The following is a 226-nucleotide window of genomic DNA, read 5'->3' on the forward strand; positions in this document are numbered from 1 at the left end:
CATACACTGGGAACCAACTCTCCTGGAGAAGGGGTTCACCCTCTCTCCATCACCAGGCTGTGACCCACCAGGGCAGGGACACTGCCAGTGCCTTCCCACCCCACCCCGGACATCGCCCCAGGGGCTGGGGACAAGCACTCACGTCACACGGTTGCTCCTCGGTCCTGCACCACGGTGCTGGGCTCCTGTGGGATGGAGGAGGGATGTGGATGTCAGCACTCCCGCG

General features: G+C 64.6%; 1 protein-coding gene across 1 annotated transcript in view; it reads right to left on the minus strand.

The window, feature by feature from the left end:
- Positions 1–143: 143 nt before the first annotated feature.
- Positions 144–226, minus strand: part of RELL2 (RELT-like 2) — a 9,521-nt gene continuing 9,438 nt past the window's right edge. Inside the window, exon 7 of the mRNA XM_009584379.1 lies at positions 144–185. Within this exon, the coding sequence (XP_009582674.1) occupies positions 144–185 (42 nt within the window). The remainder of the gene's footprint in view (positions 186–226) is intronic.

The sequence above is a fragment of the Fulmarus glacialis genome, unplaced genomic scaffold, assembly GCF_000690835.1.
Source record: "Fulmarus glacialis isolate BGI_N327 unplaced genomic scaffold, ASM69083v1 scaffold30130, whole genome shotgun sequence".
Lineage (NCBI taxonomy): Eukaryota > Metazoa > Chordata > Aves > Procellariiformes > Procellariidae > Fulmarus > Fulmarus glacialis.